The sequence below is a fragment of the Bos indicus genome, chromosome 15 (genome assembly GCF_029378745.1).
Source record: "Bos indicus isolate NIAB-ARS_2022 breed Sahiwal x Tharparkar chromosome 15, NIAB-ARS_B.indTharparkar_mat_pri_1.0, whole genome shotgun sequence".
In the NCBI taxonomy this organism is placed as follows: Eukaryota; Metazoa; Chordata; class Mammalia; order Artiodactyla; family Bovidae; genus Bos; species Bos indicus.
In genome coordinates this window covers 29,484,125-29,497,958 of record NC_091774.1, presented here as the reverse complement: position 1 = coordinate 29,497,958, position 13,834 = coordinate 29,484,125, and the positions used below count along the sequence as shown (strand labels likewise).

General features: G+C 46.8%; 1 protein-coding gene and 1 long non-coding RNA gene across 8 annotated transcripts in view; both read right to left on the bottom strand.

Annotated features, from left to right (window-relative positions):
* The window catches only part of KMT2A (lysine methyltransferase 2A), a 77,945-nt gene extending 77,466 nt beyond the window's left edge, over positions 1-479 (bottom strand). For 6 of the 7 annotated variants that reach the window (XM_070803499.1, XM_070803504.1, XM_070803501.1 and 3 more), the window contains exon 1: positions 20-479. In XM_070803499.1, the coding sequence (XP_070659600.1) occupies positions 20-451 (432 nt within the window). In that variant the 5' untranslated portion in view covers positions 452-479. The remainder of the gene's footprint in view (positions 1-19) is intronic. The other variant, XM_070803505.1, reaches the window with a different exon arrangement.
* Positions 480-3,793: 3,314 nt separating this feature from the next.
* Positions 3,794-12,243, bottom strand: LOC139187291 (uncharacterized). The gene is made up of 3 exons (XR_011570833.1): positions 11,452-12,243; positions 9,893-10,015; positions 3,794-5,623 (listed from the first exon to the last, which is right to left on the bottom strand). It is a non-coding gene; the product is annotated as an uncharacterized lncRNA (long non-coding RNA).
* Between the last annotated feature and the right edge of the window lie 1,591 nt (positions 12,244-13,834).

Here is a 13,834-nt window from a genome sequence, read left to right as displayed (position 1 = left end):
GGGTTCCTCGCCCCCTTACCTCTCCGCTGCCGCCTCCCCCGCCGCTCTCCCCAAACACGGCCCGGAACCGGCGCAGGTTGGTGCCGATGGCGGCCGAGACCTGCAGCGCCGCGTCGAAGCCCGGGCCCACCCGGAGCAGGGCCGGCCCGGAGGAGGCTGAGGACGATGACGAAGACGAAGACGAGGCGGACGACGAGGAGGCTGCTGAGGCGGCGGCCGCTCCCCCTGGAACCCCGGCCCCGCCGCTTCCCGCCGCCGCCGCCGCGGCCGCCACAGCCGGGGGGGAGGGGGGCGCCCCGGGGCCGCCGCCGCCGACCGGAGGCCCGGGGGGAAGCAGCAAGGCCGGGACGCGTTGCCGCGGGGCGCCCCCTAGGCCCCGGCGCCCCCCGCCGCCGCCACCCCCGGTGGTCCCGGGTCGGGCGGGGAAGCGCCACCGACAGCTGTGCGCCATGTTCGCCCCGTGAAGTGAAGCAGCGAGAGGGAGAGGCGACAACACAGGGGGGCGGGGAGGCCGAGGGGGGGGGCCGCGGGCCCCGGAACCTGCCTGGGCCGCCCGGCGCCGCCCGGCCGCCAGCAGGCCGCCGCCGCTATGCCGAGCGCCGGGCCGCGCCAGCCGGCCCAGCGAGCTGTATAGCGGGCTCAGGCACGCCCTGCCGACGCCGGGCCGCCGCTATGCCATCCCGAGGCCCGGGCCGCAGCCTGCCGCCCGCCCTCCCGCCCCGCAACCTGGATAACTGCGTGCCCCGCCCTCCGGGAGCGGCAGACTCGGGAGAAGGCGGGGGGAAGGAAGCCCAGGAGCCCGACGCGGAGCGCGGGTTCCGGGGAGAGGGGGAGGGGCGAGGGCTACGGGGTGGATGGAGGCGGAGGGAGCCACACCGCCCGCAGCCTCGAGAGCCGAGAGGCCGATTACACACGTTCCCGGGATGCGCTGGGAATCGAACCGCCCGCGAGAGCCGCTTCCAGTCTAACGCGGCTGCCGGGCCGGGGAAGAGTGCGCCTTCTCCGCCTCGAGGCACGGATGCGAGATGGGTTAGCCCGGATTTAACACTTCTAGAATAAAAGAGCCCTTATTGTGCTACAGGCAAGACGGAATTGTTGCCCAGTTTACTCTATGCAAAATAGGAAGGCCCTCAATGAATGCGCTTTAAAAAATAAAAAAATTTTTAAAAGAGCCCCTCCCATTTTCATGCTGGAGCTCTCTGCAAAATGCGTACACCGAGTGGTTCGGGCTCTCGCCACCTCCTCTTCCTACTGTGCACTCGGGGATGGGGAACGTCTGGTTTGGGTGCCCTTCTGCACAGAGTTGGACTGTTTCTCCCGCCCGGGCACTGGGGCCCCGGCGTGCTCCGCTAACGAGGCGGCGTTACAACGAAGCTGAAACTGGGTGGCTAACGGGGCCTGGAGGGAAGAGGCGGGCAAAAGCGCCCCCGCCCCTTCTTCCTCCGTTCTCTGCCTGCCGCTGCATGCAAAGCAGACCCTAATATATGCACGCGGAGGGAGGGGGGCTCGCGAGCACGTTTCTGATTAAGAGAGGGGGAGGAGAAGAGCGTTGGGCATTATGATACACAGGGTGGAAAGGGGCCCGCCGGCGGCGAGCTCTGTGCGCGGGGTTAGTGGGCAGAGGGGGGAGGGGGAAGGAGGAGGGTTAGGGCGGGGGATGCATATCCACCCCGTTTACTTTATTGCGGGAAAGAAGGGAGGGCGCCTCAAGCTAGGCGTTAGAAGCCTGCGAGGATGGGAAAGCACAGAAGGGAGGGAGGGGTTTGTACTGGGAGAACTTGCGTTGGCTGAGGCTGGGGGATCGATACACAGCCTGCAGGCCCCGGGGCAGCCTCCATCCCCACCCCCCCAAACCCCCGGCCGAGGTGGAGTTCGCTGGAAGGTCACGCAGCCTTCCTGGACTCCCGCACCCGTACGGCGCCCGGCCAGTAATATAACAGCCTGGGGCGGTGAATTTGGGGAGGAGGGGGAGGGTCGTGGTGAGCAGGTTGCCATCAGCTCTGGCCCTCTGGAGGGTGCTCTGCACGCCTCCAGAGAAGGTCCACGGCCTCCTGGTGCTGAAAACGTACGTCCCTCCACCCGCGAAACGTTTGTGCTGAGCGAACGATGGGGTGGGGGCCTAGAGGAGCGGAGAAAGGGAGGAGACACAGGCAAGCTTCAACTCCCCCAACTCGTCCCGGATCGATCGTGGTTCCAACCGCGCAGGATGGAGCCCAGATGGTTTGCAAAGCGCACACACACAGAGCGCACACACAGAACCAGATTCCGTTGTTACATCGCGTGGTTTACTAGGTGCAAAAAGGGTGGGAGCAGGGGAAGGGTCTCTTAAACGGCAGCCCCAGGACTCTGCGAAGGACATAGACACCCCATTGTGGACGGTTTCTCCACTGCAATATATTTAGCGTTAGGCGCTGGGGGTTTTGCTTCAGTGTCGCTGCTCTGATCAGTTACAGATTGGCGACCACGTGGATTCCCGCAAGCATCCTGATTTGTTCCCCCTCTCACTCTCTCTCGCTTATTTTTCTTTTGTATTTGCCGCCCCCCCTTCTTTAATATGCATAACGGTCTATAGAGGTAATAGGCAGGGGACTGAGTGACAGGCTTTACAACTGTGTCAACAGGATTTCTTCCCGTCCTCCACCCCTGAGAATACATAAACCTGCTGGGTTCTGAGTAACCTCTTCATTTCAAACATACTTCTTAGGGCACAGGTGGGAGGTCTGCAGGTTCAGTGGGGACAGCAGGAAGGAAGAATGTCCCTGAAGATTGTGTTAAGTCCTCAGACTCAAGCCTCCAAGTAGAAAACTTGATAAAATCATCTGGTTTGTCTCTTTGCCTCCTGACTAGTCCAAAAGGAGCACGAGCAAGTCAGAATTTGGTTTATTGTTGGAGCTCTTAAGGCAGAAACAATAACATCTGTCGAGTGCTTTCTGTGAGCCTGAGTACTTTATGCACTTTCAGTTCTCACCAACCCTCCGAGATAATTCTGATTTGATGAATGGGGAAACTGGTGTATTGTCCAAAATCACAAGGATAGTAAGTAAGTGCAAAACTAAATCTCACTGGGGTCTAACCATACTGCTGATTCCCCGAGAGACATACTATGCTACCTCACACTCATTAGGATGACTATTATTATTTTTTAAATGGAAAACAAATGTTGGTGAAGATGTGGAGAAATTGGAACCTTTGTGCACTGTAAGCAGGAATATAAAATGGTGCCACCATTGTGGAAAACAGTATGGTGGTTCCTTGGAAAAAAAGAATTACTCCAGCAATTCCACTTCTGGGTATATACCCCCCTAAAACTTGAAACCACAGTCTTGAGGAAGTATTTGTATACCCATGTTCATGGCAGCATTATTCACAATAGCCAAAACATGGACACAAACCCAGTATTCATCAACTAATGAATGGATTACCAAAATGTGGTATGCTCATACAATAGAATATTATTTGGCCTTAAAAAAGAAAGGGAGTTCTGAAATATGTTACAAGATGGATGAATCTTGAGGACATTATGCTAAATAAAATCAATCAATCATAAAAAGATAAATATTGTGATTCCATTTATATGGGGCTTCCCAGGTGGCTTCCCTGATAGCTCAGTTGGTACAGAATCTGCCTGCAATGCAGGAGACCCGGGTTTGATTCCTGGGTTGGGAAGATCCACTAGAGAAGGTTCGGGTACACCGAGTGGTGGAGTGGCTACCCACTCCAGTATTCTTGAGCTTCCCTGGTGACTCAGCTGGTAAAGAATCTGCCTGCAATGTGGAAGACCTGGGTTCAATACCCTGGAGAAGGGAAAGACTACCCACTCCAGTATTCTGGCCTGGAGAATTCCATGGACTGTATAGTCCATGGGGTTACAAAGAATGAGCAACTTTCACTTCACTCCCAGGTGGCACTAGTGGTAAAGAACCTGCCTGCCAGTGTAGGAGACATAGGAGATATGGGTTTGATCCCTGATCAGGAAGATCCCCTGGAAAAGGACATGGCAACCCATTCCAGTATTCTTGCCTGGAGAATCCCATGGACAGAGGAGTCTGATGGGCTACAGTCCATAGGGTTGCAGAGTCAGACACAACTGAAGTGACAGCACACACACTTATATGAGATACTTAGGGTAGTCAAAAACGTAAAGACAAAGTAGAATGGTTGCCAGAGGATGGAGTGAGAGGAAAATGGGGTGTTATTGTTTAATTGGTAGAGTTTCAGATTTATAATATGGAACGAGTTACGGTGATGGATGTGGTAATAGCTGCACACCAATGTGACTGTATATACATATATATATATATATATATATTTTTTTTTTTTTTTTTTGCTGTACCAGGTCTTAGTTGTGGCACACAGGATCTTAGTTGCAGCATGTGGAATCTAGTTCCCTGCCCAGGGATCAAACCCAGGCCCCCTGCATTGGGAGCACAGAATCTTAGCCACTGGACCACCAGGGAAGTCCCAACAATGTGAATGTATTTTTTAAAAGAAGACATTCTATGCCTTACTCATAAGTTACTGTAAACTGCATGTGCTTTATTATTTTTTATTTTAAATTTTAATTCAGTTTATTTTTCTTGAATATCTAATATATACATATGGTTACAAATTTAAAGAAGTTTTCACTCTACTCTTAACTTCCCTCCACTTCCCTCCCACAGTCATACCTTATCCTTTCTTAGTGGCAACTAAGGTTATCAATCTCTTGTATATTCTTCAAAAGATAGTCTATACCTATACAAGCAAATACATATAGACGTTTTTCCACAAATGAAAGACTATCAAACCCATTTCCTGGATCCTGCTTAGAAATCTTAGAAATCATTCTGATCAGTAGACAGCATTTCCTTATTCTTGAAGGGGGCTGTGTGGAATAGATGAAGCATAATTTATTTAACTAGTTCTCTGTTAGTGTACACAAGTTATTTCCAAACTTTCAAACAATCCTGCAGTGTACAACCTTGAACATATCTTATTTTGCAAATGTGTAACTATGTCTGTAGTATAATTTCTAGAAGTGGAATTGCTAGGTCAAAAGGTATGTACACTTATAATTTTGATAAATGTTGCCACATTGTCCCCTGTAAAGACTGAGTTGCCCCCTTGTTAAGATTGTACTAATTCATACTCCCAGGGTTCCCAGGTTGCTCTAGAGGTAAAGAACTCACCTGCTAAGGCAGTAGTCTTAAGAGACATGGGTTCAATCCCTGGGTTGAAAGATCCTCTAGAGGAGAGCATGGCAACCCACTCCAGTGTTCTTGCCTGGAGAATCCCATGGACAGAGGATACTGGCAGGTTGCAGTCCATGGTGTCCCGAAGAGTCGGACATGACTCAATCAACTTAGCACACATGTAATTCTTACTCCTACCACTCTAATGGCAGAAAGTGAAGAGTAACTAAAGAGCCTCTTGATGAGGATGAAAGAGGAGAGTGAAAAACCTGGCTTTAAACTCAACATTCAAAAAACAAAGAACATGACATCCAGTTCCGTGGCAAATGGATGGGAGAAAAGGAGAAACAGTGGCAAATTTTATTTTCTTGAGCTCCAAAATCACTGCAGATGGTGATTGCAGACATGAAATTAAAAGACGCTTGCTCCTTGGAAGAAAAGTCACCACAAACCTAGATGGCAGATTAAAAAGGAGACACATTACTTTGCTGACAAAGGTCATTATAGTCAAAGCTATAGTTTTTCCAGTACTCATGTATGGATATGAGAGTTGGACCATAAAGAAGGCTGAGCACCAAAGAATTGATGCTTTCAAATTGTGGTGCTAGAGAAGACTCTTGAGAGTCCCTTGGACAATGAGGAGATCAAACAAGTCAGTCTTAAAAGGAAATCAACCTGGAATATTCATTGGAAGAACTGGTGCTGAAACTGAAGCTCCAATGCTTTGGCCACATGATGCTAAGAGCCGACTAACTGGAAAAGACCCTGATACTGGGAAAGACTGAAGGCAGGAGGAGAAGGCGGGCAATAGAAAGTGACGTGGTAGGATGGCATCACCGATTCAATGGACATGAATTTAAGCAAACTCTGGGAGACAGTGAAGGACAGGGAAGCCTGGCTTACTGCAGTCCATGAGGTCACAAACAGACATGACTGAGCGACTGAACAACAACAATCGTATGCTCAGATTCAGTAGTTGTAGTTATGTGATCTTGAACCGGGCACCTAGGCTCATGATGCCTCAATTTCCTAATCTGCAAAATAAGAATATCAATGAAGACTGAATGACCTAATCCAAGTAAAGTGTATTCTCTCTCATTCAGATAGAAACACTTTCTTAGTCACTGGTGAATATACCTCCTCTCAAATAAGCAATTTCCTTTCTCCAAACAGGTCCCCAATGGAAAACATTGTGTTAGTTGTCCCCAAAGTCCTGGAACTAAGAAAAGAATGGTAGCTGGGTCATTCAGACTGGCCCATAGGAAGACTTGATCATCACTGAATGGCGGACAGTTCAGAATCCTTAGATGTTGCTTTCTTTGGTGAAGGAAGGGCCAAGTCCATTACTCTTCTATGGGTTGTCATTCCCTCCTCCAGGGAATCTTCTGGACTCAGGGATAGAACTCAGGTCTCCTGCATTGCGGGCAGATTCTTTACAGTCTGAGCCACCAGGGGAGCCTTCTGTGAAGGCGCCTATGCATTAAGGAGGCAGTGATTACATTTCGCTACTGCCCCTTTCATGAATTTCCATTCCAGAAAAAGTAAGTATAGCTGCATCTATGACTAAAAGGACTTTAAATAATTGCCCCAGCATGAGCAGCTAGCTTTCTGTAAAGGATTAGGCTGTAGTCTTGGCCAAAGGCAAAGACTGGATAATTCGGGAGCCTTGAGCTCTTTGGGAACAGGCACTGCATATTGCTTTGCTTTGTATCCCCTATGCTGAGTAGTGTCTATATCAGCTCAGTTAATGTTTGTGGAATAAATGACCCTTCCCAGCTTCACTCTTGGACCTTGGGATTTATACCCAAAGTGTTTTATTTTGTCAGAGTTGCATGTCCTGGATTTTTATAAAAATACATTTTATTTAAAATCAGCTACATTGTCTCCATCTGAAATTGTACAAAGTGAGTATCAAAGTGTGCATCTCTCAAAGAGAGAAAGATGATAGGAATAATTCCTATTTGATAATTACCACTTCACCCTGTTGAACCTTGAAGGAAATGTTGCACTAAAGCGTTTCCTTTCCCTTTCTTCCTGGTCACCTCTAACTTGTACTCTTATATAGTACTCTTCTGGCCACTTTGACCAGCTGATGAGAACTGACTCAATGGAAAAGACCCTGATGCTGGGAACGATTAAAGGCAAAAGAAGGGAGGTGGCAGAGGATGAGATGGCTAGATAGCATTACTGACTCAGTGAACATGAATTCGAGCAAACTCGGGGAGACAGTGGAGGACAGAGGAACCTGGCGTGCTGCAGTCCCTGGGATTGCAAAGAGTGGGACAAGACCTGGCAACTGAACAACAACAACAAAGTCGTCTTCTGATTGGTTTCTTTCTTTCTTTCTTTTTTTCTGATTGGTTTCTTACCTTCAACCTCTGTGCGCATCTTTATTCAATGAGCATGTACTGAACATCTACTTTGTACCAGGTATTATGTTAGATCTGGAGGTACAAAGATGCTATGTTACAAAAATTCCACAGAAACTTGAAAAGGAAAGAGGCCTTTGAGAAACAAGGCTTCAGTATTGCCCACACATTAGGTACATGAGGCAGTGTCAAAAAATGACTGGCCAGGGAATTACCTGGCGGTCCAGTGGTTAGGACTCCACGCTTTCACTGCTGAGGGCCCAGGTTCAATCCTTGGTTGGGGAAATAAGATCCCACAACCCATGAGGCATGGCCATAAAAAAAAAAAAAAATGACTGGTAAGATCATATTAAGGAGTTTGGAATTTATTCTAGAAAGATTAGGGGGAAATGGATAGATTTTAAACAGGGACTGATATGATGGAATTTGTGCCACATCACTTGGCAACTGGGTGTAAGGAAGCAGGCTGATCTTGAAACTAGAGGTAGAAGATGAAGTGATGATATTTCTGACCTCTTCCTATGGCTTCAGACTCATTTGTCCACACGTAGTAGTCCAGATGAAGCGTGCCTAGGCAGTGAACATAACAGGAATGAGCACAGCTTCTGGAGCTACTTAGCAGATAGAATGACTTTTGGTGTCCATTTTGATCTAGAGGATGAAAAAGGGGTTTGTCTCAGGTTGTCAGCTGGGTCAATCCAGCAGGTGGTGATACCACCAACTAAGATAAGGACAACAGGAGGAGGAAGGTATTTTTGCTTGCAGATGATGAGCTTGGTTTTATTTATTTATTTTTAAAATAAGTTTATTTACTTTTATTTTGGGTTGTGCTGGGTCTTTGTTGCTGTGTGGGCTTTTCTCTCATTGCAGTGAGGAGGGGGCTACTCTTCTTTGTAGCTCACAGGCTTAGTTGCTCCGCAGCAAGTGGGATCCTCCCAGGTCAGGGATTGAACCCCTGTCTGCTACATTGGCGGGTGGATTCTTTACCACTGAGCCACCAGAAAAGCTTGGTTTTAGAACAGTGGAGTTTGATATCCTGTGAGATCTGCAGGTGGAGTTGTCTTATTAGACAACTTATTACACTGCCTATTGGCAGTTGGAATCGTAGACTAGAGCTCAGGAGAAAAATCTAAACATACAGATCTGGGACTTGGAAGTATGAAGAGGGTTGCTGAAACTATGGGCAGGAATGAGACCACACAGAAGGGTGTGTGTGGCACACAGAGGCAGATGGGTCAAGAATCGAATCAGAAGAAACCTATCTTCCTATTGGGTAAGCTAACAAAGAGTAACCAGTGGAACGAGACTGAGAAAGGACGCTCAGGGTGGGACTTCTCTAGAGGTGCAGTGGTTGACTCCATGCTTCCACTACAGGGGGACCTAAGATCCCACATGTTGTACAGCAGAGCCAAATATATATATATATATATATATATATATATATATATATATATATATATATATAATAATTCAAAAATGAAATATATAAAAAAAAAGAATGATCTGTGAGTAAAAGAGGGCAAGAGGGAAGCCAAGGGAGAAGGAGCTTCAAACAGAGGAGCTATAAACAATGTCAAACGTAGCAGAGGGGTCCAAAAGCAAAAGGACTGAAGAGTGTTCCTTATGGTGCCAGGGAAGTCACAGGTGAGCCCAAGGAAGATGAGAGTCTGGAGTCGGACTGTGTTTGGTCGAAGAGAACAGGGAGAGGGCAAGAAGCTGGTGGAGGCAACTTTGGAGAGGCTCAGCCATAAAGGGAAAGAGGATTTTAGCTGGATCCCCTTAACACCTGGTTAAGAGTTTATTTCTTTTTTAGCTATTATTATGGTTATTATAAAAGTAACATACACATGGTAAAATTTTTCAAACAATAGGAAAGAGTATAAAATAAGAAGTGTAAATATCCTTTCCTTTCCTCAGAAAGGAATCACCCTTTTAAGTTTGTCTATTACTTCAGAATATAAACAAATATATATTTATTCATTTATCTGTATGGATGTACACACGGACACACTCACATTCTTTTTTACTCAATGTGATTGATTATACCATACAAACTATGTACTATGCTTATCCCTTAATCTTTTTCACTTAACCATACGTCCTGGAAGCCTTTCTGTATCTTTCCAACCTTATCTCCCACTCTAGTTCACTCTGCTCCTGCTGCTCTGACCTCCTTGCAGTTCCTGGAACACACCGGCACACCCACACCTTAAGGCTTCTGCACTGGCTGTTCCCTCTGCCTGGAATGTTCTTCCCTCAGATATCCTCTTGGCTCACTTGCTCACTTCCTCAGACCTCTACTTAAATGTCACCTTCTCAGAGAGGCTACCACTGTCATTCATGATACCTTACCCTATTTTGTGTTTCTTCACAGCACTTGTATCTCCGGACTTGTTTCACATCAGTCTCCCCCACAAGGACATGCACTCTGTGAAGGGAGGGACCTGGTCCACTTCACTGCTCTGTATCCACAGCCTAGAACAATGAAAAGTCACTCAGTCATGTCCGACTCTTTGTGACCCCATGGACTGTATGTAGCCCGCCAGGCTCCTCTGTCCATGGGATTTCCCAGGCAAGAATACTGGAGTGGGTTGGCATTTCCTTCTCTAGGGGATCTTGCTGACCCAGGGATTGAACCTGCGTCTCCATGTAGGCAGATTCTTTATCGTCTGAGCCACCAGGGAAGCCCATGCCTAGAACAGTACCTGACCTATATGTACTCAATAAAATAGGAAAAGGCATATACACCTGGCATAGTATCATATTATGGATAACAACATAGTGATTAAGAGTGCAAGCTCAGGATTTCCCTGGTGGTCCAGTGGCTAAGACTCCACTCTCCCAATGTAGAGGGTCAGGGTTCGGTTCCTGGTCAGGGAACTAGATCCCACATGCCCCCAACTAAGACCGGGGCATCCAAATAAATTTTAAAATAAATAAATATTTTGTTTTTTAAAAAAGAGTACAAGCTCAAACAATTTGGGTTCTAATCTTTATTTCTCAGTAGGTGGGTACCCTTGGATAAGTGAAAATATTCCCTCCTTGTAAAACAGGGCCATACTAGTGCCTAACTTCCTGGATTGTTGTGAGTTTTAATGTGTGAAAATATGGAACATGCTTAGAACAGTAATGGCATGTAGCAATTTTTTTTTTTTTGGCCACACTACTTGGCTTGTGGGATCTTAGTTCCCCGACCAGGGAATTGAACCTGGGTCCCAGCAATGAAAGTGCCGAGTCCTAACCATTGAACCACCAGGAAGTTCCCAGCAAATTGCTAATAATTTTGTTCACTGCTATAATTGTTAGTAATATTCTGCTGCTGCTGCTAAGTCGCTTCAGTTGTGTCCGACTCTGTGCGACCCCATAGACAGCAGCCCACCAGGCTCCCCCGTCCCTGGGATTCTCCAAGCAAGAACATTGGAGTGGGTTGCCATTTCCTTCTCCAATGCATGAAATGAAAAGTGAAAGTGAAGTCGCTCAGTCGTGCCCGACTGTTAGCGACCCCATGGACTGCAGCCTACCAGGCTCCTTCATCCATGGGATTTTCCAGGCAAGAGTACTGGAGTGGGGTACCATCACCTTCTCCAGTAATATTCTAGAAAGATAAAATATTAATAGTAGCTGCAACCTCAGTGAGCTCCTCTTCTTATCTTTCTTCCATTCTTCCAGCCTGTCTTCACATCTTCTTCATGGCTGCTTCCTCTGTCCTTCACCCGTTAGACGCTGGTGTCTCCTGAGTGCTTTTTGTTTCTCACATTCTCTTAGAGTGAACTCATGGTTGTAACTACTACCCCGGCGGGAGAGCACCCGAACTGCTACCCCAAACCGCACTGCTCCCCGAGGCCTAACTCTGGCATCCAGACTGCTTTGAGTATTTCCATTCTAATTACTTGTTAGGTTGGATGACTCACTGAAGTGTGGGTTCCTCAAGGGCAGGAATAGTTTCTTGGTTATCTTTGTCTCCGCTTCTCTAAGGGAGGTGCTCTTGGTAGGGACTGTTTGTAGGTGCTCAGACTCTAGTGGAAAGAAACAGACAACAAACAAGTCACCATCGTACAAGTCACCATCGTAAGTCAACTGGTGACAAGTGCTGTGTAAGTAGGATGAAGAGGGTGGAGAACCGGGAGAGACTAAGGTGCAATTGTGTATGAAGGCTGGCCAGTGGAGACCTTTGGGTTAAGGGGCTATTTATTTGAACAGTGTGCTGAGGAAGTGAGAGGGTAAACTAAATGATGTCTGTGGGAAGAGTGTTCTGAGTATAAACTGAAAAATGCAGATGGCCTGAGGTGGAGTGGGTTTGGGACAACAAAGAGGCCACTGTGGCTGGAGTAAGGTCAATGACAGGAACAGTGGGAGAAACGAGTTGTGCCAAGTAATGGGCGAGGGGGTGCTTCAGATCCCACAGAGAATTAAAGTGAGATGATGTGCTACTGGAGGGTTCTTCACAGTAGACTGACCAAATAGTCAATTTATACTTGAAAGGACCACTTTGGTTGTTGGTGTAAGAATAGACAATAGAGAGGCAAGGGTGAAGGTGGGGAGGTCTGCTGGCAGGTGACTGCTGCGGTCCAAGTGAGAGGTGAAGGAGTCTTGGCCTTGGGAGGTAATGTGGAGGTGATGAGAAATGAGCAGACTCCAGATATATTTTGAAGCTAGAGTAAGGGTTTGAGGGGGGGCTTCCCAGGTGACACTAGTGGTAAAGAACCTACCTGCCAATGCAAGAGATATAAGAAATTTGGGTTCAGTCCCTGGGTCAGGAAGGTCCCTTGGGAAGGCGTGGCATCCTACTCCAGTATTCTTGCCTGGAGAATCCCATGAACAGAGGAGCCTGGCAGACCACAGTCCATAGGGCTTCAAAGAGTAAGACACAACTAAAGCAACTTAGCATGTACACAGGATTTCTTGATGTATTAAATATAGGGAGTGAGAGAAAGAGGAGAAACAAGGATGAATAGATAAATAAATGAATAAGCGAATTATATATATATATATATTCATTATAGAGTGATACACTGCAAGGGCTGCCTAGGTCAGAAAATAAAGAAAGGAGAAATGCTAGGAGAATTAACAGAAGAAAGAGGATTCAAGATACAGTCACATACTTCCATTCACTTAAGAAGTGTAAAGAAAGATAGGTCAGTAAGTTGAGAATGATTAAAGGGAAAGTATTTTTTCTTGTTGTTTTTTGTTTTTAAGATCTGTAGCTTGAGGAGTAGTATCAATGAAAAAGGAAAGAAAAACTGCTTAATGAAGATGCTGCCAAGTTTCTGAAAAGATCACCTACATTCATAGCCTCACTTCCTTCCTATCTTCCACATACTCTACAAACACTATCATCTGCCCACTCACCACCTGCATTGAAACCACTGCCATCATAAACTCCCATGACCTTCTAGTTGCTAAAACTCATGGAGACTTTGTAGTTCTTGTTGTACCTGGTCTTTTGCAGCATTGCTGAACTTCTGGAAGCTCGCTTCCTCTCACACTCTCCTTCTGCTTTTCCTCCTACTTCTCTAACCTTGCTATCTCAAATCCCTTCGGTGGCTTCTTTTCTCTGTCCACCCCTAAATGGTGACGTTTCTCAGAGTTATGTTCTCATTATTCAAATAATGAACTCTTTTCATTATTTCATTCATTTATTCAAATACTGAATGCTGACTACATACCTGGCGCAAGTTGTAGGTGCTGGGGGTATAGCAATAAACAAAAGCTGCAGAATCATCTGCCTTCAACTTCTGGAGCTTACTCAGTCTTCCTAAGCAATCTCATCTCATTAGCCAGGCCCCAGTCCCCCCACCCTGTGCTTGTCACTTCCAAATTTACATCTCCAGCACTAATCACTCTTTTTAATTTCAGACACACAGAACCAACACTTGGTCAGGCATCTTCACTTGTATGTCCTTAAACTAAATTCCTGTTTACCCCAAAGTATGCCTCTTTCTGTATAGCCTCCACTAATTACACCACTGTGCACTCCCAATTGCTCATTTCTCTTCAGGATAACTGCAATTAGTTCCCAGTCTAATCACCCTCTGATAGAAGACTGATCTTTCTTAAATGCAAATCTGACCATATTACTTCCATCCTTAGAATACTTTAATAATTCTTATCATCTTCATGATCCTTTGTTATTTGGTCTAACTTTCCCCTCACCCCTTGCCTCCAGCACATCTATTCCTTTTGTTCCTGTCTTATGGACTTTAAATTCTCTCCTACGATCACGCTTTGGTGCATGTTATTCCCTCTGTCTAAAAGTCCTTGTTTCCCCTTTCGGTATCTAACTTCTAGAGCTAT